Raw genomic sequence first — 24,094 nt, forward strand, 5'->3', positions numbered from 1 at the left:
ACCTGGATCTCATCATTCAAGTTAAAGTTTTCTTCAGTTAGCTAAGGCAGTGATTTTCAACTGGTGTGCTACAAGGATCTTTAAAACATGCCATACCTGACTACAGTGGTACCTCGGTTTTCAAACGTCTGCGTTGATGACCATTTCGGTTACGAACACCGTAAACCGGGAAGTAAATGCTTCGGTTTTCCAACACGCCTCCAAAGTCGAACATGACACATGGCTCCCACTGAGTGCAAGATCCTGAGGCTTAGCTGTTGACTGTTGATCCCTCGGTTTTCAAACATTTTAGAACTCAAACGATCTTCCGGAACGGATTACATTAAAAAACCAAGGTACCACTGTATTTAGTGAGGGGCATTGACCTCTTTTCCCTTAGATTGTCAAATAAAAAAATGACAACAGTCAACACAACAATAGCCGTCCAGTGTGAATGAACCAAATTATATCTTATTTTTTTGGTCAGATCGGCAAAAAATATTTGTTCTTTGTACTGCAGAATTTTACTAATTAGTTGTGTGCCGTGAGATGAAAAGGGTTGAAAATCACTGAGTTAAGGTTAGATTTACCCACCTTTTAGAACATGCATATTGAAAATTGTAGAACAAGTCTCAAAAAAGTTGTTTTAAGTTCATCAGTCAGCAAATGTTTTGACATAGCACAGAAGTTGTATTTTGTAAATTCTTGATTCTGTGTGAGAAAATCATCTTTCCTTGTAACATAAATGATAAATTATATTTATATGAAGTGAAATGTTCTTTCTAGGCTACCTAATTTCACATGTGCCTAAATCCTATCTTTTCTATTATGGGATACTTTTAATCAATGACATGGCTTCCACTGTCTGACTACTGTCCCCTCTTTCACTCCAGGGTCTATTTCTTCCTGCGATGCATTTCTCAATGTCTTCCAAAGTAAAGGCCTGCGCCAGGAGGTTATCTGTCCCTGTGCCAGCTCTCCAGAAGCGCTCACTGTGGCCATCCGGAGGTACTTAATGTGAACAGCCTGGGAATCTTAGGATGATATGGATTCTTTAAAATGTCTAGATTCACTAGTGAGGGCAGCAGCCTTGCTCTGGCAGTTTACTGTAATTCCCGTGTGAATGGAAGCCCACTAGGGGGAACACTGATGTCTTGTCTTTGCAGGTTATTCACTTTCTCATTTGCTGGTGTTAGGCCCAGGTTTAAGTTGGGGTGAAATAGAGTCAGTGTTGGGTGAAGTGGAATTTTTGTCCCCTGTGCCCTTTGGCATGCAGTTTCTATGCCATCTTCATTTTCTGTCCTCTGCAACGTTACACATACTGCACTTTAAAAACGCTGGTTTTTTGAGGTCTGGAGCCACTTAGCAGTATATCCAGGGCTCATGGGTCTGTGGTGAGTACGGGTGGTGGGTGCTCTTGCTGAGCCTGTTGCTTGGTGCCCTAGGTCATGGTTGTAGGTCACTGCAGCAGCACCACTGCCTCTGAGCAGCCCTGGGGGATGTGTGTGTGGGCATGTGAAAGTTTGTCTGACCCAAGGTGAGAGCTACCAGGAAGGCGCGTCATCATTATCAGCTCTCAGTTATCCACATTAATGTGAGGGGTAGGTGCAGCTTGTACCATGACTTATTTTTCAGTGTCCTTGGGTTAAGTCTCTAATTAGGTTTTATTTCTTGTCATACAGATGTACTCCATTGTAAGAAGGGATGACAGAGCTGTCAGAACACAAAGCATATATAAGTTCTGTTCTTGATTACTAAAAGGTTGGCTTTCCAAAAATACTGACTGAAAATTGGCTTTAAATGAGAAACCATATACTTTTAGGTGTTTGTTAATGTAAAATTAAGCAGTCCACCTGATTAACAGGCTAAGAAATCTAAAATCTTTAAAGTATCAGAAGCAACTGTTAATTTTGATCGAGCCAGAAATTAAAAGTCTCTGACATAATTTAAATTGATGAGGAAACACAGTACCATTAACCAGACCCCCCTATTCCTTTTCCAAGGTATGGCCCTGTCGCCCTAATCAAATGAGTATCTCCACAAACAATCTTCTGACATTTCTGCCTGACCTTGGAGTACAGAATACTTCAGGGTTGTCATAGCAGATTAACCTCCACAGTGTTCTTTAGATGTTCTTCACTCATTAAAATGTGTGTCTCATTTGAACCTCAGAGTAGATTCCAGGGAGACTGAGCCTCGGGAAGCTTGTGAGCAGGAGACCCTGCAGATGCCCTGCCCAGCCATGTGATCCTGGGCAAGTCCCTTCTCTCCAGGGCCTCAATTTCCTTCACCAGAAAATGGGAAGATTGGGCTCAGTAATCTCTCAAAATTTCCTTCCATTCATAAGTTTTTAGAATTCTACAGTTCTGTGACAAAGCACCATTGCCACAGATAATTCACAGAATGAACGATTCACACATGTAGAAAATCCAGAGTTATAATGAAATGATTTACTTATTTGCTTTTCATAAAAATGTACTCTCTATGCTTATAAGATAAGCAGCCTAGATTATGCCAGAGTTGATTAGCAGAGGGAGAAGGGGTAAGCAAAGGATTTTAAATTGTTTCTCTATAAATCTTTAACACTAAAAATATATTTTAAAATTTATTTCTTTAAAAAGATTAAAAATTTGGCACCAAAAATAGGTAAAATAAGTGGCTACTATTTACTGAGTGTACCTTGCATGGCCATGAGGCATTTTCCACGTGGTCAGTGGGGCTCAAGCCTAAAACTAATCAGACATCAGGCAGCAAAAATGTGGTTCATGTAAGAGTGCTCTTGTATGGGCCCCCGTGTCCAAGGCCGCACCCTCATCCATGGTTCAGACTTCTCCTTTAGTCACCTGCACCTTCCAGCCTCTGTCCCCTTGGTGTGTGGTTACAGTCACTGCACTTAGAGTCAGTGACTTGACACACATCGGCGATCTTGCTCTTAGCTGACACAAGTGCCCATTTGCTTCAGCTTCTCACACTCTGGCCACAGTCCTGGCCACCATTACACCTTTGAGCTCTCATCTGTCATTTTCCAAAAAACAGGTAGGAAAAGCCAGAACTGAGACAGGGGCAGTGGATACAATGACCAGAACTCCTTGCAAGTCATCCAGTGTGTGACATCCTCAGCTGGGAGCTTTCCTTTACCTTGGTTCACTGACTGAGGACTCTCCAGGACGGCCCCTCTGGGGAACAGTTAATGAAGTGTACCCCTTTCATGTTGTTCCTGCATAAAACAGGGAGGGGCCAGAAAATGTACAGGATAAAAAGGTACAATTTTAGGATTCTAAGTTGAATTAGGATAATAAGTCAAAACTAAAAATAGTCCTCTGGCCACATCTTATTTCACATTTGTTCCCTTGCCTTGGTCACGTTCCTCAGCTTTCCCAATACAGTCATCATCTTACTGAATTATTATGTGTATGATGTGAGTTTGAGCCATTAAACGCTGGTGATTATGTGAAAGAGTAATCTTTATAATTAGCCATTGCACTTAGACTCTGTATGGAGGTTAATTTAGGTGACAACGACTTGATTTCAGTGGTAAATATCTTTAGGAAGGAAATGAATGCCAGGCTGTCATTTAGAATCTTTCATTGTCCTTGTTTCTTACATGTTTATATTTAAGTTATTTTTAAGCACATTTGATGAAAACAATATTCATAATGGATTTTTATCCACATAATCCTCCCCGGGCTGTTTTCTGTAACATGTGAATTTAGGTTAAAATTCCCTGTTCCTGGTGTTTCACATGAACAACTGTCTGTTGAAAGGTTGGGACAAATTCTTGTTTTGGGAATCAAGCATTTAAACTCACACTGTACTTTGTGCTAAGTGCTTACTTTCTTCCCTGAAACACATAGAAGACTTGAAATGGAATTTTCCACATGAAGAAGGCAGAGGCCAGGCTGCTAAGAAAAAGTAATTTTGATTCATTATATTCACACCTTTTTGAGTGGGGACCAGGAAGCCTCATCATTCATTGCTCCTCAAGGATTTTGGTATGAGGACTAAATGGATACTTTCTTAAATGTCACTATAAAGTTTAGTGTTAGAAGCCTTGCAATCTCACATTTTGTTTGCTGCCCATAGGATAATTTTTAAAGAAAAAAAAAAAAAAGCTTGGCTGCTACAGTGTCCTATTTTGTTGCAAAGAAAGGCCTGTCAAGGAATAATTACCCCTCGTTAAAGCGAGTCTGCAGACAGACATTTTCCTCCACACAGATGTGTGAGCATTTATGTCCTTGTGTCCCATGCTTTCCTATCATCCTGGGACTGCTTGTTCTGCTGTAATGGTGAACTTCCAGTAAAGAGCCAGGACCAGCTGATTGCTTGGTTGGCTTTTCATCCACTTAATTAGAAAATGATAGTTGTCTGTGGTCATTGGTGAAGATAAAACTGCTGATGCATTTTCATTGCTCGTGACTTGTAGGACTTTCGGTCTTTTGTGAAACATGTATCTGTGATTCTCTTCTGTAAAAAAAAAATGTATGTAAATCAGTAAGCTAATAAGTGGATATGGGAAAGCTGCTCATGCAGCCAGAGGGCTGTGTGGGGATGGCTTTGTGCACCAGTCATTTCTCAGCCTGCTACAAGCTGGTCCTTCCACAGTGGACAGCCAGGCTGGATGGGTTGGTGCCCATGGTTACAGCCTCTTGATGCCACTCCTCTTGTAAGAATGCCTCTTGCTTACACAGCAGGGAACATATTGGAAGGTTGTGGGGTGCACACAGTCAGTGGGTACCACAGGTATACTGCTTGAAAGTGGGCAGGATGCACAGGTGCTCTGGGGTGCCAACAGCAGGACCCTGGCCATGATCAGAGGGAGCAGTCAGCTGGCACCCCAGCTTCCAGGACAATGTGCCCCTCAGATGTGCTGCCCAGGCTGCATCTGACTGCCCAGACTGGCCTCCCGTCAGCATTCCCCTCAGGAAAAGGCTGCTCTCCAGGAGGAAGTGAGATCAGGCCAGAAAATAAGTGATGTTCATTGTAGGAAGGTTGATGATTTTTAAGAACATGAGCTGGAGAATTTGAAGGAATAAGGACAGGAGACATGCCTGTCTTTATACGTGTCCTCTGCATGTGTGTCTGTCTTCATTAGTGTCAGCAGGTGGTGGCAGGAAACCACATTGTTCCCTGGTGAAGTCTGCCCTGGCTTCCTGTGGAATTCATATTTTTACCCAGGTATTTAACCTGCTTGCTTCTTTTTAAAACTGTCATCATCCAGGTCAATGTTGTGTATTTCCTTTTTCTCTGAAGATTTGTTGTAGAATAAAAAATATTGGAGAAATATGGATTCATGATGCCTAAACTCTTCAGTAGAATTTCCCCCCCAAAAGGGCAAATTACAAAATGAACACCAGCAAATTATTTTTTGGCTCCAAGTATCTCCTAGACTGCTGTCTGTTCTGTTTCTGTCTCTAGAATATAGAAAATAGAGCTAATTTTTTTAAAGCTACATTGTGATAATGTTTATTGAACTAAAAAAACAGTCTTTTTTGTGGCCTAACTATAAGGTATTATTTCAATACCTTGACGCTTTAGCAATGAATAGGTAATAATTATATAAAACATGTACATTTTAATATGTAATTAAAACAATTTCCGAGAATAATAAAGATATACCCCCTTGCTACCATAACCATTTTTCATGTTGAAAATGTCTAACCTAGTATTTAGAAAGCTGGGAGAAAACCAAGAGAGAAGATACCCAAAGGGTGATTCTATGCCATACAATGCTCATTTGACACTGGAACTTGACAGTTTCTGCTAGGAGCACACCAACCAGTGGTCCAAAGTAAGAAAACTTAACACAGACCTTAGAATTGAAGTAGAATTTTCAAGAATGTTTTGACCTCTCAAAAAGTCAGACTTGGAGAATTAAAACCTTAATTTTAAAACACAAGAAGATAAAAAAAATACTGTATGAAGTTTTATCTAAAAGTTTAGATAAAATTTTAAAAGTTCTCTAACCACAAAACAGTTTGGAGACGATAATCATCTAAATGAAAATATGACTCAATTAAGTGGCATTGAAGAGCGAGCAGAGCAGCTGTGTTATCTTGTTTAAATTAAGTTCTCCTGACTGCTTGCATTTAAGAGTGAGTTCTGGAGTGACAAGAAGATGGCGGTGTAGGTAACAGCGGTACCCTCTGCCTCCCACAACCGCATCAGAATTACTAAAATACAGAACAACCATCATTAAGAACCTCCTAAAATCTAGCTCAACAGAAGTCCTACAACTAGGGAACTGAAGAAGCACATCGAGACCAGTGGAGAGGCGGAGATGCAGGGCAGAATCCGGGAAGAATCAGGGAGACGCAGCCTACAGTCCCACGCCCAGGTGCCGCGATTTAAAACCTGGAGGGATATCTCAGTGGTGGAGGTTTCCCGGAGGAGAGAGGGGTCCCAGCCCCACATCAGGCCCCCCAGCTCAGGGTTCCAGTGCCAGGAAGAGAAGTCCCCACAACTTTGGGCTTTGAAAACCAGTGAGGATTGTGGCTGAGTGAATGGAGGCTGCGGGAGTCCCTGGCAGCTCCTCTTAAAGTGCCCATGCATGGACTCACTCAGACGTGCTCCCCTCTGAACTCCATTGCTGGCAGCAGCTTGACAGGAACCTGGTACATTCAGGGAGGAACTACCTTGCCTGGAATCAGGGCCCGAGCTGGAGGGACAGCTTTCTCTCAGAAGAGGTGGCAGAGCAGCCATTGCTCCTTTGGCGAGCCCTACCCCCACAGAGCTAGCAGGCATGTGCCATATTTGAATTTCCAGCACCTGACTCACACCTTTCGCCTGGGCCCTGGTGATTCCCACATACCCCTCCCCATCCTTCTTGCAACCTCATCCAAGCCATTTCCAGTGGCTTTTCTATGCAAGTGGTCTCTCGAGCCTCATGCTTAAGACTTTCCTAAAATCTCTCAAACAAGCAGCAGCTGGCCTCAGAGTGCCCCATACCTCTCGATATGTTGCCCCAGGCCTGTCTGTAGCAGCAGCCTGCATTGGTTCATAGCTTCGCCTCTCCTGGACACCTCCAAGCCCAGCACAAGTAGCAGTCATCTATGGTTTGCTGTGTAGCTCATTCTGGGTGGCCCTGGGCAAGGCACAGGCAGAGGCTGACTTTGCACCTCCCAGGAGGCCCCAGAGACAGTGCACCTGGTGGTCAGCTTCAGCCATGCTGGATTACAGCCACCCTACCACATCCATGAGTGACACACTGAAGGAGTGGAATCAGTGAACACCAAAGCTCCACTGAAGTAAATCCTGCTCTATAGAAGTGTTTCCAGCACACCAGCTCTTTGGCTGTAGCTGCAGCTGATCCTCACATCTGATTGGCCAGGGGGTCAATTCCTCCCAGTGACACCAATAGCAACCAAGGCTCAACTACAACAGGACAGTGCATACAGCCCACACAGGGGAGCACCTAGAAGGCCCATCTCAGGTGACTGGGGAGGCTGAGCCACTGGACCTTACAGGATACCTATTACACAAAGCCACTCTACCCATTCTAGGAGACATAGCAACTCTTCCTAATACATAGAAACAAACACCTGGAAGCAGCCAAAATGTGGAGGCAAAGAAACATGTCACAAAGGAAAGAACAGAAGAAAGCTCCAGAAAAAGAACTAAGTGGAATGGAGCCAAGCAAGCTACTAGATACAGAGTTCAAAATGATGCTTATAAGGATGCTCAAGGATCTTAGCAAGACTATTAAGGACATTAGTGAGATCAATGACGTAATAAAGTATCAATCAGAAATGCAGGCTACATGAACTGAAAGGAAGAATAATTTACACGGAATCAACAGTAGAGTAGAGGATGCCAAGAATCAGATCAGCAATTTGGAATATAAGGAAGCAAAAAACAACCAGAAGAGCAAAAAGAAAAAGAATCCAGAAATACGAAGGTAGTGCAAGGAGTCTCTGGGACAACTTCAAGCAGCCCAACATTCACATTATGGGGATGCCAGAAGGAAGAGAAAGAGTGCATGAAATTGAAAACCTTTTTGAAAAAATAATGACAGAAAACTTCCTTTACCTGGTGAAAGAAATAGACTACAAGTCCCAGAAGCACAGAGAGCCCCAAACAAGGAGAACCCAAAGAGGCCCACACCAAGACACATCATCATTAAAATGCCAAAGGTTAAAGACAGAGAGAGAATCTTAAAAGCAGCAAGAGAAAAGCAGTTAGTTACCTACAAGGGAGCGCCCATACGACTGTCACCTGACTTCTCAACAGAAACTTTGCAGGCCAGAAGGGATTGGCAAGAAATATTCAAAGTGATGAAAAGCAAGAACCTACAACCAAGATTGCTCTACCCAGCAAAGCTATCATTTAGAACTGAAGGTCAGATAAAGAGCTTCACAGATAAGAAAAAGTTAAAGGAATGTTAAAGGAATTCATCACCACCAAACCAGCATTACATGAAACGTTCAAGGGTTTTCTTTAAGAAGCTAATGAACAAAAGAATCTGACAAACAAAATAGATCCAGAGACACTGAGGCATGCAACAGACTGTCGTATCTCAGAGGGAAGGGGGAAGCGGTGTGGGGGATGGGAAGAGACTACCAAAGAAGTTATATGCATATCTCCATAACCCATGGACACAGACAATAATAGGATCTGTGGAGGGGAGGGGGGTTAAGTGGGGGGTAAAATGGGACACCTGTAATACTTTCAACAATAAAGATACAAATTTTTTTTTTTAAAGTTCTGTTTTGTGTTGACTTGTGCACAGAATATTTGTTGGTGGGGTCATGAGCTGCACAGAGAGCAGATAGCTGGGAAGTAGCCCATCCCTGATTTATATGCTGGCCTTTCCCAGCCAGTTCCACTCAGCTTGTCTTTAGACATGGAAGAGTAGCTGGGGCAAATGGAAACACAATTGCAAACAACTTGTATGGTATGATTCCTTTTCTGACTGAAAAAAAATTAAGTATTTCTAAATGGTATATTTAGTAAGAAGAAAAAGTCTGAAAGCTACATACTAAACTGGACAGGTGAGAACAGGACACAGGGATGACGTTCTTTTTCTGTTTTATGCAGTTTTGTTTTGTTTTTTTTAAAGGCCATATATTGTTCTCATCAGAGAAAAGCAAGATAATTACATTAAATTAACTCATAACTTGGAGATATGTTGTTTTGACCTTGTGTCCTTCCCTATTAAAAATCATGAGCGTAACTGAGACCTTAGGCATCTGTTGTATTTTGAAAGCCTTTATCTTCTAAACATTGAATGTGGATATATCTATGGATTTGACTGCATTTCTCCTGAAGTTTGTGTTGCAGGAGTGCTCCCTGATATGCAATTTCTATTAAAACAAGGACAAGACCTCAGCTGCTCCCCATCCTTTACAGGACACTTACCATTTATTAGTGGCTATCCTGCCACAGTAGAAAAGATTAACCTGGAGAAGGAAACAAGTTAAAATAGTCTCCAGCCCATGTTTGTATGTTTGGTCACCCAGGCTCCTTCCGGGATCTAGTTGACATTTTGTCCATGAGAAGGACACTCCAGACAAGCAGCTTCTGGAAGACAGGTCCTGGGTTCAGATGGGAAGACCTGGCTGCTAAAGGCCGAAAGGAGGACCCTCCCCTCAAGTAGATTGATGGCCCTGCCACTTTTTGGGTTTATTTGGAGCTCGGATGTATTTCCCAGGGAAGCAGTTATAAGAGGCACTTTGATGCCACAAGGAAGAGCTCCTGGACCACAGGTGCATGTCACCCTCTTGTCCTCTGTGTCCAGGGAGCCTGGCTGAGATCTGGTGTCCTGGACTGTGTTTGGCTCTCCACTTGCTTTGTTTTTCCACTTGCTGAGTTTGTAACTTGGCACAGCCTTAACCTTTGGGCCTCAGATTTTCATCCATAAAAGGAGGGAAATATCAGTGCCCACACCACAGGGTCACGTGAGCATCAAATGTGTCAGTATACACAGAGCTCCAAGGTATGCCTGGTGCACAGTGTTAATTCAACAGGCATTAATTGTGTTATCAATGCTAGCATTACTACAGTAATATTATGTATATAACATATGCTATTTATATACAGGTATATATGTACACGTGTGTGTAATTGTTCTATAATGCTCTATTATACAATGATACTCTAACAGATAAGCATCGTCATTGGAGGAGAAGGAACGTGCAATTACCCGAGACTTAACTCTTTCACTCTCCGCATGTTCCTCAGTTGGAAATTACTAAATTAGAGATTGCCCATACAAGATGGGGGGGGGGGGGTTTCTGCTGGCAGAGGGCTCAGTGAATGATGGCGTCATTGACATTTGCAAATGTGGCTGCAGTTACTGGATTACTCCTGGGATAGAAATCATTATAACTGCCTTTTATTTATTCACTTGACTCCGTTTATTTCGCATTAAAGTGTGTTTGAACCTATCCAAGATGTTTGCTTTAAGTAGCAGCAAACTGTAGATGTGTTGAGATTGATAGCAGCTTTTATTCATGTGTTCCACAAGCATGAGTAGTAGAGGCATATCTAATTTTTTAGAGGCTAGAAGTGGTGTCACAAGTAAATAGCGATGCAAACTGTCTGACTGAAGCCATTGGCCCTCGAGCATATTGCTCCTGAGGCACATGCTGAGGGTGAGGTGCACCTTCCTCCTTCAACGTCTTTAATTCTGGTCTTTGTCTCTTTGCTGTCACTGCAGCATTGGCCACACATATCTGCACACCCTTTTCCTTCTCTGCATGCAAAGGTCACCTCTATACAGTCCTGAAAATCACTGGGACCATCCCTTCCCCATGTCACACTCATGTGCCACACAGAGCTGCACAGTCGTGACTCACAACTTCATCCCAGGGTTGGACCTGGAAGGTGACAGATTTGTCTGTAGCTCTTGTAGCCATTATTTAATTTACTGTTTTTGATTATGAGAGTAACTGAAATCCCCAGGAATTCTGCTTATTGGGATTATTTTTTCACTTTCTCACCTAGTTTATCTGCTTGGATGTTTTATTTCCTTGCAAGGTGTTAATGGAAATAAAAATCTGACTTGGTTGTTAACCAAGGGAATGCAAATTGAAACAACTATAAGGAATGGTACTTTACTCTTCAAATTGGCAACAGTTTTAAGGTAGAATAGCAGTGCTGGCACAAGGGTGCAGAAACAGGTGCTGCTGACAGGTAACTGAGCATAGGGGGGCAAAAGCACAGGTGTGAAGCCGGCCTAACCTTGCGACCCAGGTCGGCCCTCAGCTGTGGTTGTACACACCTCTCCTCAGTCCCCCTCCTACCTGTAAATCGGGGGACAGCATGCCTGTCCCACAGAGTTGCCATAAGAATAGCTAGCATATCTGAAATGCCGAGAACAGCATACTGCATGTAGCCAGCACAATGTACATGTCTAGTGAGTGAAAAAATAATAATCACACACTGTTAGTGGCAATGCAAAGTGATAGTCTTACTGGAAGGTAGTTTAGGTTTTATTAAAATTTTAAAGGTTGCCCAGCTGGGCGTGGCTCAGCGGTTGAGAGTCGACCTAGGATCCCAGTGATCGGGGTTCGATTCCCAGTCAGGGCACATGCCCAGGTTGCGGGCTCAATCCCTAGTGAGGGGTGTGCAGGAGGCAGCTGATCAATGACTCTCATCATTGATGTTTCTCTCTCTCTCTCCCTCTCTGAAATCAATAAAGATATATTAAAAAAAAAAAATTTGTTTTAAAGGTATACATTTATTATTCCATTCCCTTTCTAATGATGTATCTTACAGAAATATTTCCAGCTGTATAAAAATTGAGTGGAATAAAATAACTGATCATATATTCATATTACTGAATACCATCTAACAAGAGAGGTCAGTTCATTGTGTGTGCAGCTCACATACTACACACATGGTCATATGTGCACATGCACACTCACGTGGAAAGATCTGCAAGGTGTGTTTAGTGGAGAAAATGTTGAAGAATATGCATATTGTGGTCCTGCTTTTCTTTGAATATAAATGTATTTGTGTATGCACATATTTTATATGTAAATGCACATCACAGAGGCTGGAACTTCATGGATTGAAGTGTTGGTGGAGGCTGCCTGTGGGCGGGGGAGGGTAAGCAGGAACTTTCCCCTTTTGCTGTGTGTCTCATGCAGTATTGAACTTGCTCATACAAGGATGTGCTCATATAATTTGTTTTGTTTTAAAATTTCATAAAAACAAAACTTCACAGTAAACGAAGAGATGCTCAGTCTTCTAGGCCAGAGGCTGGGAAATTGCCAGGAAAGGACACAGGATGAAATCCAGGTCTGGGCCCAGGTCTGGATCTCACCTAGCCCATCAGTCACACAGCAACCTAGGCTGACGTTTCTAATCTGTGATTCGGGAGAAGAGTGGTGCCCCCATAGGTTTGTGAATTAAGTAAGTCACTGTGTGAGGGCTCAGGACAATTCGGGACACAAAAGCTTCAATTGAGCAAAATTTTGTCATCAGGCGGGAGGTGCTGTGGGAAGTCTTGCAGAAGAGTTTAGGGAACAGAACTGGGACTGTGTTGTCTGTCCTGAGGTGGGGCAATGAGGCCGAGCGCTGAGTCTAGGTAGGAATCCATGTGCTTCTGTTCTGAGAGTAGAGATGAGGCCAAGAGGGAGGGAAAGGGGTAGACTGTGGAGCCCACGGGCATGGAGAAGATAGACAGTGTATCCAGTGAAACCATATTTTATCCAAAACCCCATATCCCATGACCATAAAGCATGTTACAGCATGTCTCTCATCCAAACATTGTCCCTAAGAACTTGCCATCCAGAATGACATCACCTCAGCCTCAGTTCAGATTCTCACACGTACACTTGCTCTTGAACCTACACCATGCACGTCTGAACTTGAGGCTGGATAAGCAGAATCTTTCTCATTTATATTCCATGATACCATCGTGTTCTTAGAATCATTGCTCTCCCTTTTAACCATTTCCAAAACTGGAAAATGTAATCTTGCAGAAGTGGGGTTGGAGAAAGAGAATTAAACCAGTCAGTCTATGGTGGGTGTATAGAAGGGAAGGGTAGATATTAAGGGAACACAGCAATGCCCTCACGCTTCTGAGGTGCTTTTAAAATATTCTGGAAACCCAGAGGTAGAATTAATGGACACTAACATATCAAAAACAGGTCCCCTGACAAGCTAAGAACCCTTGAAATGTGGCAGCCAGGCCTGTTTTCAGGAGTCCTGCAGGACCCAGTGTGGCTGCCTTTGGTGTGCAGGTGTCCTCTTGTGCTTATCTGTGGTTACAACAACGTCATTGCTTCTACATACTCAGACAAAACTGCTCTTACAGGCCCACAGATGACAGCAACCAGCCCCCGGGCCGGGGCGTCCTCTCCATGCACGGGCTGACTTATGGGGTCATCCGAGTGGACTCGGAAGAAAAGCTGTCTGTACTCACCGTGCAGGATGTCGGCCTCGTGATGCCTGGAGGTGAGAGTGGGCCCCAGGTCACAAACAGTGTATGAGTTCTTTCAGGACCCTAGATGTGGGTGATGGAGGAATCAGTTATCAAATGCTTCTCCGACTGCATCACCTCCCCCTCTGGAAGGCGCTCTCGGATTGATGCTTAATTACAGTCTTCTCGCATGTTTGTTAAGCTTCATGGTTGGCGGTAACACTGCCCCTCCTGGTGATGGGAAACCTAAAATGTTCAAGAAGCCGAGGAACGGCTTCTATGCCTCTTGGTGCACTGGAACCAGGGTCCCCTTCCCATGGGGGTGGTGGGAGCTGCTCTGTACCCCCAGTGGCACTTGGTGGCTTCTCCTCTGAAGTCCAGGTCATCCCAACGCACTATGCAGAGCTGGGTGCTAGCTAGGCCTGTAGCAGATACTTGAAGACTGAGGAATGGTGGCCTGGGTATTTAGTGAAACTTGTCTTAGCAGTAGAGCCCTCTTTAGAAGTCAGAAACCATTTCCATAAGTGAGCAGAGAGGATTCCTGGTTGAAAGGCCCACCCTGCAGGACCCTACCTGCCTTCCACCCCCTGCCCTGCACTTGGGGCCCCTTGTGATCACATAGTGCTACAGGAAGCACAGGGAGACTGGCTGTGCTGGCACAAGAGGGGAGCTCACCCTCTTATTTGCAGGATACTCTTACCTGGTCTTGCTTCTCCTCACACACATCCCCTCTCTTATGTCCCTTTTGAGCACCTAGGCCCCCACAGTGGAGTGGGTTCCCTTCTCAGGTGCAGATTCCACTTGAGTCTAGACCTTCTCTTGATGAGCCCTCCACACACAGGAGTGTGGTCTCACCTCATAGGGGGACAGTCACATCCAGACACAACACAGCCCCACAGACACACACGTGCAAGGCACTAGAAATGAGAACGTAGCTTCCTCACAACCAGTGCATGCCACAAGCCAGAGGTGCATGCAACCCCACACTGTAGGTGCATGGTCCATGTGGACCCTCTTAGGAGTGTCCCCAGGGCCCCTCCACAGAAGGAGGTGAGCTGGCCCAGGCTTCCCAGAGGTCACCTTGCCTGTCCATAAAGAGTCTCTTTCTCCTTGGACCCCTGGTGTCACAGAAACTTTGCTTAAACCATCAAACCCTCTATGTGCTGTGTCTCAGGCCCACTGCACACTTCCAGCCTTACCCAGGCCTCCTGGCTCCTTTCTTTAAAAAACATATTTTTCAAATAAATAATAGATCCCCATGATTTTAGCCTCAAAAGATTCAGGTTGTACAATGATAAAATTTCCTTTTTGTCAATAATGCTTCCTCTCAGAAATTCCTTGAGGCTATGGACACACACACACACACACACACAACCACATTTGTTTTTTCTGGGGGTTTTTCTATTTCACATAATGAGAGAGCACTGTGGGGTTTTCCTCTGTTCAGTGCCACATGATTTAGGGCACTCATCTTGTATCTTAGAGCTCATTTGTCAGTGCATGAAGAGCTCTCCTTCCTCTCCAGGCTGCGTAGTATATGGTGTTTGAGTACATGTAATTTATTCAGTTTGTCCCCCCACCCCCAGTGATTGTCTGTCTTGTGCTCCTGAGCTGCAGTGCTGTAAGTAACTTGCCTGTGCTTCATCTTCACAAGTGTGAGGATGATCGAATGGGAAAGTTCTAGGAACTGGATTTTTTTCTAGGGCAGATGCCCACATAAGTGACAATATTGTGTCCTTTGGAAAAACTAAAGATTTTTATCCTACCACTAGTGGGGGATGTCCCTCTCTCTCCACTCCCTCCTCCCCAGTGTATTATCACACTTCTTAATTTTTATCTGATTGTTGAAAAATATTTGGTATAATTTTATTCTGAATTTTTCTCCCCAAAAGTGAGCTGAATGTCTTCTGTGTTTTGCTGGCTGTTTCTTAGATGTGGCACTTCCTGTCACCTCATTCCAACACAAGGTGATGGGTTCAGGCTCTTCCTGGTCAGCTCAGCAATCCTGACCAACTCCCCACTTCACTGAGCCTCCAGCTCCCTGATCAGACCCATGGTCTGTGGTCGCCGATCAGGGTGCATGTGTCATGACAGTGTCGGGCGTGCATGCCACGGATGAGTAAAACTTATCATCGCTGAGTTTCATGCTGAAATGGTCAGTTGAGAAGTTCTTGACCAATATTCTGTAAAGGGCCCAGCTTGACGGGGAATCTGAAATCAAAGATTATAGTTTCCACAGAAGCTGGGGCCCTCCACCCAGAACTCAGAAGACTGTAGGGCTCAAAAGACTGTTGATGGAGTTGAGGTTGCGTCCTGGAGGCTGCATGTATTTTGCTGATGGTGTTGTAGCTGATGGCCCTTGGCCTACTCTGAATGTTATCCTCATGTCTGTGGCAGAAAGGGCTACTCCCCTTACATACGATTTACACATTAAAATTAAAGCAATTGGGATGATCTACCGATGTCACAGTTGTGAAATATGACATTTTGCTGCAACATGAAAAGTGATGACTCACTTTAGGGAAAATGACTACCTGGCTTATTACCTCCCTGTCACACTTGTATTTTTGTTCCCGATGCTGTTCCTATTCATTTGTGTTTCCCTTTGTATTCATCTCTCTGTTTCCATGTATGTCTCTCTGTAACTGTCTCCCTATTCCTACCTCCCTCCCTCTAACATTTCCTGTGCTCCATGTTCCACAACAGCCATCATGTGCTCTGTGAAGCCAGACGGGATCCCTCAGCTGTGCAGGACAGATGAAATCGGGGAGCTCTGCGTGTGTGCAATTGCTACGGGCACATCCTATTATGGCCTCTCGGGCATGACCAAGAACACCTTCGAGGTAGGTCTGGGAGGTGAGCACCATTGCCAGGTGCACAGATGTGAAAGATAAGATGGTAATTTCTCAAAAGAACATTTTTATAGTCATTAAATGGTTGCACTTTCTCCTGCCACTTCTTATAGTTTTCAATAAATTTGGCTTATGTTGTTTTCACCTTGTAACCAAGTGTCAAAAAAGGGCAAAAACAGTTTCTTTAAAATGGCCTTTTTAATATTTTGTTGTCCTCACCTTTGCCTGTTTCGTAAGAGCACCAGTAACAGTGGGTGGATAGAGGAATGTGAGCACACTGGCATGGCTCACTAGTGGAGGAGCCATTGGCCCCCTTTATGGCCTGTCAGGCAAGGCCACACTTGGCCAGATGTGAACGAGTGTGCACGCTAAATAACTATCTCCACAACATGAACAGGCAAGCGTTTGTGGGGGGGGCAAGGGGGGTATTATGCTGTGTGTGTAGTGTGTGCAATGTGTACGTGGGTTGTGTGTGCACACAGGTGATGTATATGTTGTATGTGTGTGTTGATGTTATGAGTGAGAAGTTGAGGGGTGTACTCAGTAGTCTGGGAACTCAGCTGCACCTCCATGTTCTCAGAGTTTATACCACTAACTGGGAGATGCCCAACCCCAGGAGAAGCACACTTTTGATTGCTAAGTGCAGGAAAGCCTGAGTTGTTTGGGGATAAGTTTCTTAATGCTTAGAACTGTGGCTGTTGAATGTACATTCACGTTTTCAAGACACTCCTAAATAAAATCCCCATCTTCTCTATGTGATTCACCTGCCAGGTTTGAGGAAAACAGGTGCAGAGTCTGAACACATGTAATTTGCTTCCTTTATATTTTTTTAAGTGTAGTTCCAATAAGGAAAGCTATTTCAATGATAGGGAACATTTCACAACTAAAAGATGTTATTTAAAATGCCCCTTGAGTCTCCACTTATCACTTTATGCTATGACTTCATAAGCAGAAGAATTAGTGTTTATTAGACTATTGTAATGACCTCAGCATATCACCTGTTAAGAGGCTCAGAATCCATGGAAAGAAACCTGCGAGGGGCCTTGTGTGTGCACCAGCGGGACCAAATTATAAGGTGCTGTTTGTGGTGTCTGGTGGCAGCAACTGCCTGGGCTGGCTTCCCCAGCCAGGGCTCGGGCTAGGAGACAGAGCTGAAGAGAAGCAGGTCTAGTGGGCTCCAAGGAGGAGGGAGGAATTCAGGCATCACTGGGCACTCACAGCGCATGCTTCCCTAGGTATTCCCTGTGACGAGCTCAGGGGCCCCTGTCAGCGAGTACCCCTTCGTGAGAACAGGCCTGCTGGGCTTCGTCGGCCCTGGGGGGCTCGTCTTTGTGGTGGGCAAGATGGATGGGCTCATGGTGGTCAGCGGGCGCAGACACAACGCTGATGACATTGTAGCCACAGCCCTGGCCGTGGAGCCCATGAAGTTTGTCTACAGGGGAAGGTGAGTGCACCCTCTGTGCATTAAGCACACAGTTTTCTATAGCATGTTTTATATAAAATTGCATAAATTCCTTAAACTGATGGGACTCAGTACTCTTATGTAAAATGAAGCAACTGGACTCAATGAACTTTGAGATTCAATCGAGTTCTCAAATATCCAGTTTTATAGAAATTTCCTGAGCCCCAGAACGATATTTTCATTAATTTCTCCTCTAAATTACATAAAAATATCCATTTGAGAAACGTATTTTTAATAAAAGTTCAAAAAGTCAAATATTCATCTCTTGGTGCAGGTCCTTTCAAAAGATCCAAAGATAATACGTGAGTGACAGATTTACAGGGGACACTGGCTCTTGCGACTTCCCTCCCCTGACTGTACCCCTGCCTTGCTTGGCACAGGGTAAATGTTGGTGATTGCTTTTGCTAATTTGAAGAAAGTCATAAACTGCTTCAGAACCTTGTTTCAGTGCTGCAAGCTAAGGGAGAAGGAGAAATAGATATTGAATGAGGCATTGCCACCTTTGGATTATTCTTAAACCTCTGTGAAAAGCGGCGCTGGGGATTTGAGTCACCACTATCCTGTGCTTACGCAGGAGGCTGGCATATCTAGTAGAAAACTGTTATTTCACAAACACAAAATTTCTACTCATTTGGAGACTATTGCTTCACAGGTGCAAACTCAAGACGTGAATTAAGTGGTTTTCTAAATTTCAGCAGTTCTGATAATTGCACTGAACTTCTGTCGGCACTAAGAGGTGGGGAAGTTGTCACCAAACCTGAGGTGACCTCAGGGAATGCAGGCCATTCTGCTCAAAACTCTGCCAGGTTCCCCCTCTCAGAGCTGCCTTCTCCTTAATATGTGCATGGAATTTTGATGTTGTGATGGCTGTTCTGACACAGTCCTTGGTGCTGGGACCCACTGAGTCTATAACCAGTGGCTCTAAAGCTCCTTATTGGAGACTCGTCCTCACACAAGCATCTCCAGCCTATACTCACTATGCCTTCCCTCTGTCCCTGCAGAATAGCTGTGTTCTCAGTGACCGTTCTGCATGACGAGAGGATAGTGATCGTGGCTGAGCAGCGGCCCGACTCCACGGAGGAGGACAGCTTCCAGTGGATGAGCAGGGTGCTCCAGGTAGCCCTTCTCTTGCCCTCTTCCAGGCATGCCCACAGCTTTTGTAGCATTTGTTAGAATGTGGCCAACTCTCATAGTATATGTTTTTATCCTTGAATGTCACTCCATTTGGTCAAATATTGCATCAACCCTGAAACTTGTGTGTGCTTTTATCCCTGATTGTCACTCCATTTGGTCAAAAATTTTGCATTCCAGGAGAGTGGCTGTTAGACTGAGATTAGCAGTCGGGGGTTTGCAAAACTGGCTCCTGCTGTTCACCTGGGGAGGTCACGAGTGTCTATCTTAAGACTATGTTTTCTTTTCTTCAAACTTCCTTTCTTAATATGTGTGGTATTCTACAGTTCCTCCATAACAGTTTAGTTTGGTGAGATTTAGCCAGGCAGCCCCCTCTCTTACCTTGGTGCCTCCCATGGGCCATACTGCAGTGCTGCACATGCTTCCTGTGCTCTGGATGGTGCTTTGCACAGCCTGTATAGGTGCTTGATGTCTCTTCACAGTACCTGTTTTAACACATTGGTCTCCTCTTGTGACTTCCAGGCAATCGACAGCATCCATCAAGTCGGGGTTTATTGCTTGGCCTTGGTTCCTGCAAACACACTCCCCAAAACCCCTCTCGGTGGGATTCATTTGTCAGAAACAAAGCAGCTTTTCCTGGAGGGCTCGCTTCACCCCTGCAATGTCCTGATGTGCCCACACACTTGTGTCACAAACCTGCCTAAACCTCGACAAAAGCAGCCAGGTATGGTCAGGGGCAGGAAGGATTTGTGTGGAGTCTTAGGTGGGCTCTGCAGCTGGTGGTGGTGGTGGTGCCATGCTCACCAGGCCTCGTGAACTGAGGCAGTTCTCAGCCATTCTTCCTCCTGGTCGCCACCCCTAGGAGTGGACCTGTTCACCCTAAGCTGTGTTTTTTGCAGAAGAGTGGGTGGAATGCAGGGCTTTGCTGGGCCAGTGGAACCACTCAGAGCAGGCACGTGCAAAACATCTGGAGTGAAGGTGGCGCCTGTGTCCTGAGCCTCCTTAGTTGGGCATCAGATCTCCATCTGCTGTGGCCTCACCAAGGCACAGAGCCTCTCAGGCTCAGTTTCCTGGCACATAAATGAGAATAACGTGTCCATACATGTTTTATGGGTTAATTTGGGGGTCAAAGCTGCCAACACATGGGAAAGCACTTTGAAGCCTATGAAGAATCCGCAAACCTGCAGGTGATGTTGTCATGAGAGTGAACATTTGCCTGGTGCTTTGCAGTTTGAGGGACATGTAGTTATTAATTATCTGACTTCCAATCATGCTCTTTGGGGCTGCACAGTTATCATTGAAAGGGAATTTATCTCAAGAATGTGCGTGGTGAGGAGGTAAATCTGCCAGTGTAGCCAGAAGGTCCCTGGCCTCCAGGCTGGAACATGCAGACAGATATCAGAGGACGAGAGCTCGGGCTGGGTGGTGGAGTGTGTAGCATGTTACACATATTAACTCCTTCATCTCTCAGAGCACTAGCTAGTGGCACTCTCGTCTCCTTTCACAAATGAGGAAAATGCCTCACCCACAGCTGTGGGGCCAGAGTGTGGTGGAAACAGACCTAGACTCAGTGGCTGTTTGCTCCACCTTTAGAGTGTCAGGGGGGCAGACTCTATGGCAAAGGCAGCTACAGGCCCTTGGGTATCACAGGGCATACACTCTGTGGTAAACGTAGGGGCCATCTGGCCCCCGAGGCTCAACTCCCTGAAAGTGAGATTGGATGAGTTATGTGAGGCAGATGATCCTCTTGGTTAATGTGAGGACATGGATGCCACAAGAGAAAAGTGGTCTTCCCACAAGGAGAGAGGACTCAGAACTTTTGTCCAGGTCTGTGACTGTGTCCCTTGCTGTTAATGTCCCTGCAGCACAGAGATGTCTGTAGAGCAGTCAGAATGCAGCTTCCACCTTGTGCTATTTAGTTCTTTCCTAGTACAAAGTAATTCTCTTCAATAGCATAGAAAGTCAGTTTGTAGGCATCATTGCTCTTTTATTTTTGTCCTATTTCTGTCTTGTTAATTATTTTCTTATATTCTAGATTTCCTTAACTAATATTCCTCTCCTGTTTCTTCCTTCTCACCTTCATTTTTTTCTCTCAATCCCTGGTGCATATGATTGTTATAGCCAAATGTACAGTCGCACTCACCAAAATCTTCATTCTTTAAATTCTGTGGGTGCCCTGGCTGCACGTGGGGAGCCTCTGAAAACACAAAGCATCACCCTTCGGTGAGCACAGCAACAGGATGACAAAGCGCCTCTTTGTCTCCTGTTATCTTAGGGCATGGACTGCACTGGGGATGCTCTGTATGGGCGTGATGGTTTTGTGTGTTGAGGATGTGGGCTCTCCAGGGTCCTTGTGCACTCCTAAGTGACTGGTGTGTCTCTGTCCTACTCACCTTCACTCATTATCAGACACCTCGACCCAGTGTCTCCAGGTGCTCAAGTGTGGAGGAGGTCATGGAGCCCCGCAGGTCAGCAATGTGACGGCAGAATTCAGGACAGATATCTGTGGAGAGGGATCATTTGCAAATGCATATGATTCCAGAAGTGCAGGGTACCGCTCACCTGCCAGATGTCAAGGAACTCGAAACGACAATCATGGCCAAGGTGAAAGGCCAGGACGGTCTGCGCTGAGAGCTATGGGGAAAGCCTTCTTTCCTCAGGGGGGAGCGTGGTAAAGGTGAGCAGGAAGATTTGGGGCCACTTGAACAATACAATGTTGTAAATGGAACCTATGGTTACTTATAAATGTAGGGAAAGAATTTTTTATTGATATTTGGTGTCCCATCTTTTCTTGTTAAATATTGAGAGGCTATGTAATTCTGTGTCTCCAAAAAGCTGTTTTTTAGCACCAGTACATGGCAGCTGTGAGGTACCAGTTGCCATCCCTAGCTTAGTTGATGACCTGTGATGTCCCTTAGACAGGTGACGTTTCCCTGAGGCCTCATTTTCCATGAATGCAGGGAGGGAAATGGGCTAGACAATTCCTACAGTCCTCTTGGAACAAACATTTATGACTCCAAGCAAGTACTCAGTGGCCAAAGCAAACATTTACTGAGGCTCTTTATGCATAAGGGTTTTGCTAGGTGCTTGAAACAGAGCCCCTAAAATTTAGATCATTTGTAGACAACCTAATTGCCTTTTAACTGGATGAATTTGTATTTACTCAGCTAACAACGCTATTGCTGCAAGAGTGTCTTAATTAAGCAAAAAACTGTTAAAAGACCTTTAACCCATCAGTTAAGCTAGCAACAAAATGATAAAAGCAGCTCTAACTTTCCCTGGACATATTTTATAAGAGCAGCTAGAGGAGACCTGAGGAATAGCCATTAGAGCTCAGCCCCTCAAGGAGAAGAAATGCTGCCTTCACACACACCGCCTGCCCCATGTCCCTGCACAAACTTGTCGGTCAGGTATTGGAAGGCAAGAATTAAACAGCACTTACATGGAGTTACTAGCTTGTAGATTTGTAAATCTCTAAGAGGGAATGTGGAAAGATAGAGCAAATATGAACTTAACACATAGCTTAGGAAAATCTCCACCTTATATTTTCATATTTTGAAGGGTGAGATGAAGACTGCAAGAGTGTTTTGCACATGCCCCCTTCAGTCAACAAGGGAGAGAGCCTCCATTCTCTGTAAGGATGAATTTTATAAATAAAAGCAGCAGGAAAGCTGCTTGTCTCCCAGCAACATTAGGAACACATAAACTCTTAAGTCTGTGTGGGGAGAAAGACACGCAAGGTCCGAGCTTTGCAGCCAGAGAAGGCCAACAGAAATAAATTCTCAGTGAGGAGAGACTGGACTCAGAGAAGCACAAAATAAGGCACCTTGAAGTCGTGATATCCCCTCAAAACAGTGCTTTTCCTACTATAGTTTGGATTCTTTAAAAAATTGTAGGGAAGCCTTCAGTGTAGGCCATTTCCAAGTTGGCTTCTTAGAAAAACCGTCCTGCCCAGTCTCAACGGCCAAAAAGAACATTGGATACTTTCTTACAGGTACTAAAGATAGGAAATCAATGACCAATAAGCAAGGCTGTAGATGGGTGGGTGCATTTGTTTCTGGGCAGCAGCTACGTCACTCCAACCACACAGCAGTGTCATTCCCACCACTATGCACCACGTTGCCTAATTTTCTTTCTCATAGTTTTTTTTTTAATTGACTTTATTGGTGTGACATTGGTTAGTAAAATGATATGTTTCAGGTGTTCCATTCTCTAATACATCATCTGTATTTTATATTGTGTTCACCATCCTGAGTCAAGTCTCCTTCCATCACCATTTATCGCCCCCTTACCCTGTTTTATCTCCTCCACCTCCCTTTCCCTCTGGTAATCACCATACTATTGTCTGTGTCTACGAGGGTTTTTTTTTTTTTTGGGGGGGGGGTTGCCTAATCCTTTCACCTGCTTCACCCAGCCTCCCAACCCCCTTCCCCTCTGACAGCTATCAGTCTGTTCTCTATCTGTGAGTTTATTTCTGTTTTATTTGTCAGTTTATTTTGTTTGTTAGATTCTACATATAAGTGAGATCATGTGATACTTGTCTTTTTCTGAATGGCTTATTTCACTTAGCATAATGCTCTCCAGGTCCATCCATGCTGTCACAAAGGGTAACGTTTCCTTCTTTTTTGTGGCCGAGTAGTATTCCATTAAGACCTAAGAAAAGAAATTTAGTCCCAAAGTAACACACATGAAAATTGAAACATGATTTAGCTGAGTATGTAAGTCATGTTCTATGATTACATGGAAACTAGCATAAAGGCTCCTACAAATCACCTAAAATCAAAGACATCAGTGCAGAAATCTGTGTCGTAGGCTATTCTCCACAATTCAGGCCTACCTTGAAGCACCCTGCAGTCTCTCTCATAGATGCGGAAAGTTGAGTGTTTCATGACAAACCAAATTCTGGATAGTCATGTATCTGCAGAGAAGAGTGGGTGACCTGTTCCCACTTGGACAGTCAGCTAAAGGATATTAGGTGCTCACCCCCTGCATTCCTCATCACTCCAGTGAAAGCCAGGATGACTGCTGGGGTGGTTGTCATGGCAGCTGTGCATATTATAGGCTGGGTTCAGTATCATCACACCCCTCAGCCTAAATCTCAAAACCTGTGTCTCAGCTTCAGATATAATAAACAGCTGTCCATGTACAATAAGTGATGCGTCATGTATCCTGATTTCTAAGCCTGTAACTTGGCCTTCATTGAAAATTTAGTAATGATAGGACTCAATAGTAGCCTTCAACTTGTATTTTATCAAACCAAGGCTTAAACACTAATGTCATCTTTGTTACTTTAAATTGCAGTTC

The 24,094-nt window shown here is 44.4% G+C and overlaps 1 protein-coding gene across 2 annotated transcripts in view; it reads left to right on the forward strand.

Moving 5' to 3' along the window:
- DIP2C (DIP2 acetate--CoA ligase C (putative)) overlaps window positions 1-24,094 on the forward strand; it is a 367,574-nt gene that overhangs the window by 275,057 nt on the left and 68,423 nt on the right. For both annotated transcript variants that reach the window (XM_087826047.1, XM_087826049.1), the window contains 6 exons: window positions 873-987; window positions 13,241-13,380; window positions 16,052-16,188; window positions 17,433-17,641; window positions 18,661-18,775; window positions 19,313-19,514. In XM_087826047.1, coding sequence (XP_087682173.1) covers window positions 873-987; window positions 13,241-13,380; window positions 16,052-16,188; window positions 17,433-17,641; window positions 18,661-18,775; window positions 19,313-19,514 — 918 coding nt within the window. The remainder of the gene's footprint in view (window positions 1-872; window positions 988-13,240; window positions 13,381-16,051; window positions 16,189-17,432; window positions 17,642-18,660; window positions 18,776-19,312; window positions 19,515-24,094) is intronic.

This window comes from Miniopterus natalensis, chromosome 1 (genome assembly GCF_054644295.1).
Source record: "Miniopterus natalensis isolate mMinNat1 chromosome 1, mMinNat1.hap1, whole genome shotgun sequence".
NCBI lineage: Eukaryota > Metazoa > Chordata > Mammalia > Chiroptera > Miniopteridae > Miniopterus > Miniopterus natalensis.